Source organism: Lucilia cuprina, chromosome 2 (genome assembly GCF_022045245.1).
Source record: "Lucilia cuprina isolate Lc7/37 chromosome 2, ASM2204524v1, whole genome shotgun sequence".
Classification (NCBI taxonomy): Eukaryota; Metazoa; Arthropoda; class Insecta; order Diptera; family Calliphoridae; genus Lucilia; species Lucilia cuprina.
This window is the reverse complement of record NC_060950.1, coordinates 43,370,953-43,372,038: the sequence shown is the minus strand read 5'-3', so window position 1 is coordinate 43,372,038 and position 1,086 is coordinate 43,370,953. Positions and strand designations below refer to the sequence as shown.

At 38.4% G+C, this 1,086-nt stretch overlaps 2 protein-coding genes across 4 annotated transcripts in view; both read right to left on the bottom strand.

Annotated features, from left to right (window-relative positions):
• The window catches only part of LOC111687549 (stress-activated protein kinase JNK), a 236,577-nt gene that overhangs the window by 97,765 nt on the left and 137,726 nt on the right, over positions 1 to 1,086 (bottom strand). The gene's annotated exons all lie outside the window — the stretch shown is intronic.
• LOC124421388 lies at positions 7 to 1,078 on the bottom strand. Its single transcript, XM_046956494.1, has 2 exons — positions 328 to 1,078; positions 7 to 213 (listed from the first exon to the last, which is right to left on the bottom strand). The coding sequence occupies exons 1-2, from the start codon at positions 1,016 to 1,018 to the stop codon at positions 104 to 106; spliced, it is 801 nt and encodes a 266-aa protein (XP_046812450.1). The 5' UTR covers positions 1,019 to 1,078; the 3' UTR covers positions 7 to 103.

Sequence of the window (1,086 nt, the reverse complement as noted above, 5' to 3'; positions counted from 1 at the left end):
AAAAAAAATAGGAAAAGCAAATGGTTGAAGAAAAATTTAGTTTTCTGCAACATACTCCCCCCTAGGAAGGAGAAGGATGGCCTATCGTTGGGAGTGTTTTGATTTAGTCAGTAGACTGCGCTATGCTCCGACTCACAGCGTTTGAGCTAGGCTCCATCCTTCTATCCGAGGGTGTAGTTTTGTACTTCAGTGTAGAAATTTCTTCGGTGGAATCTGTAGGTAAAAAACATATTTTAGAAATTGGTCTTTTCATGATTTTATTTTTCGTTAGTATGGATACTACCCGCACCCGACCATCAAGGCCAGGGTGTATCTCTTGAATACGACCTAATATCCATTGAGCTGGTCCACATCTGTCATCAGCAATCAAAACTAAGTCTCCAACTTTAGCATCAGGTTTCGGTGTAAGCCATTTTGGTCGAGCTTGCAAACGATTTAAATATTCCAAGTACCATCTCCTCCAAAAATGTTGCTTAAGTTTTTCTATAGATTTCCATCGATTTAAACGGTTAATGTTAATATCTAGTAAATTTTCCTCTTGAATACATGTCGTTGGCTCGCCTATTATGAAATGAGCTGGTGTTAACGCATCTAAGTCAGACGGGTCTGAAGACAAAGGGCAAAGTGGTCTAGAATTTAATACACTTTCTATTTGACAGAGTAAAGTTGCCAATTCTTCAAAACTTAAAACTCTCTCATGCATTATTCTTTTTAAATGATATTTGACCGACTTCACTCCTGCCTCCCACAGGCCGCCAAAGTTTGGGGAACCAGGAGGAATAAAATGCCATTCAGTACCAATAGATGTTAATGAATTTACCAAATCGTCAGGTAAAGATTTTTTATTCCTATGCAAAAGAACTTGAAGTTCTTTGGAAGCACCGACGAAATTTGTTCCACAGTCGGAATAAATATCTGTGCATCCACCTCTGCGAGATATAAAACGCCGAAATCCGGCTAAAAATGAGTTTGTGGTCATGTCAGATACAGCCTCTAAATGTATGGCTTTAGTAACCATACATACGAACAAACAAATATACCCTTTTGAAATAGCGGCCGATCTTAAGGTACAATTTTTAACAGATA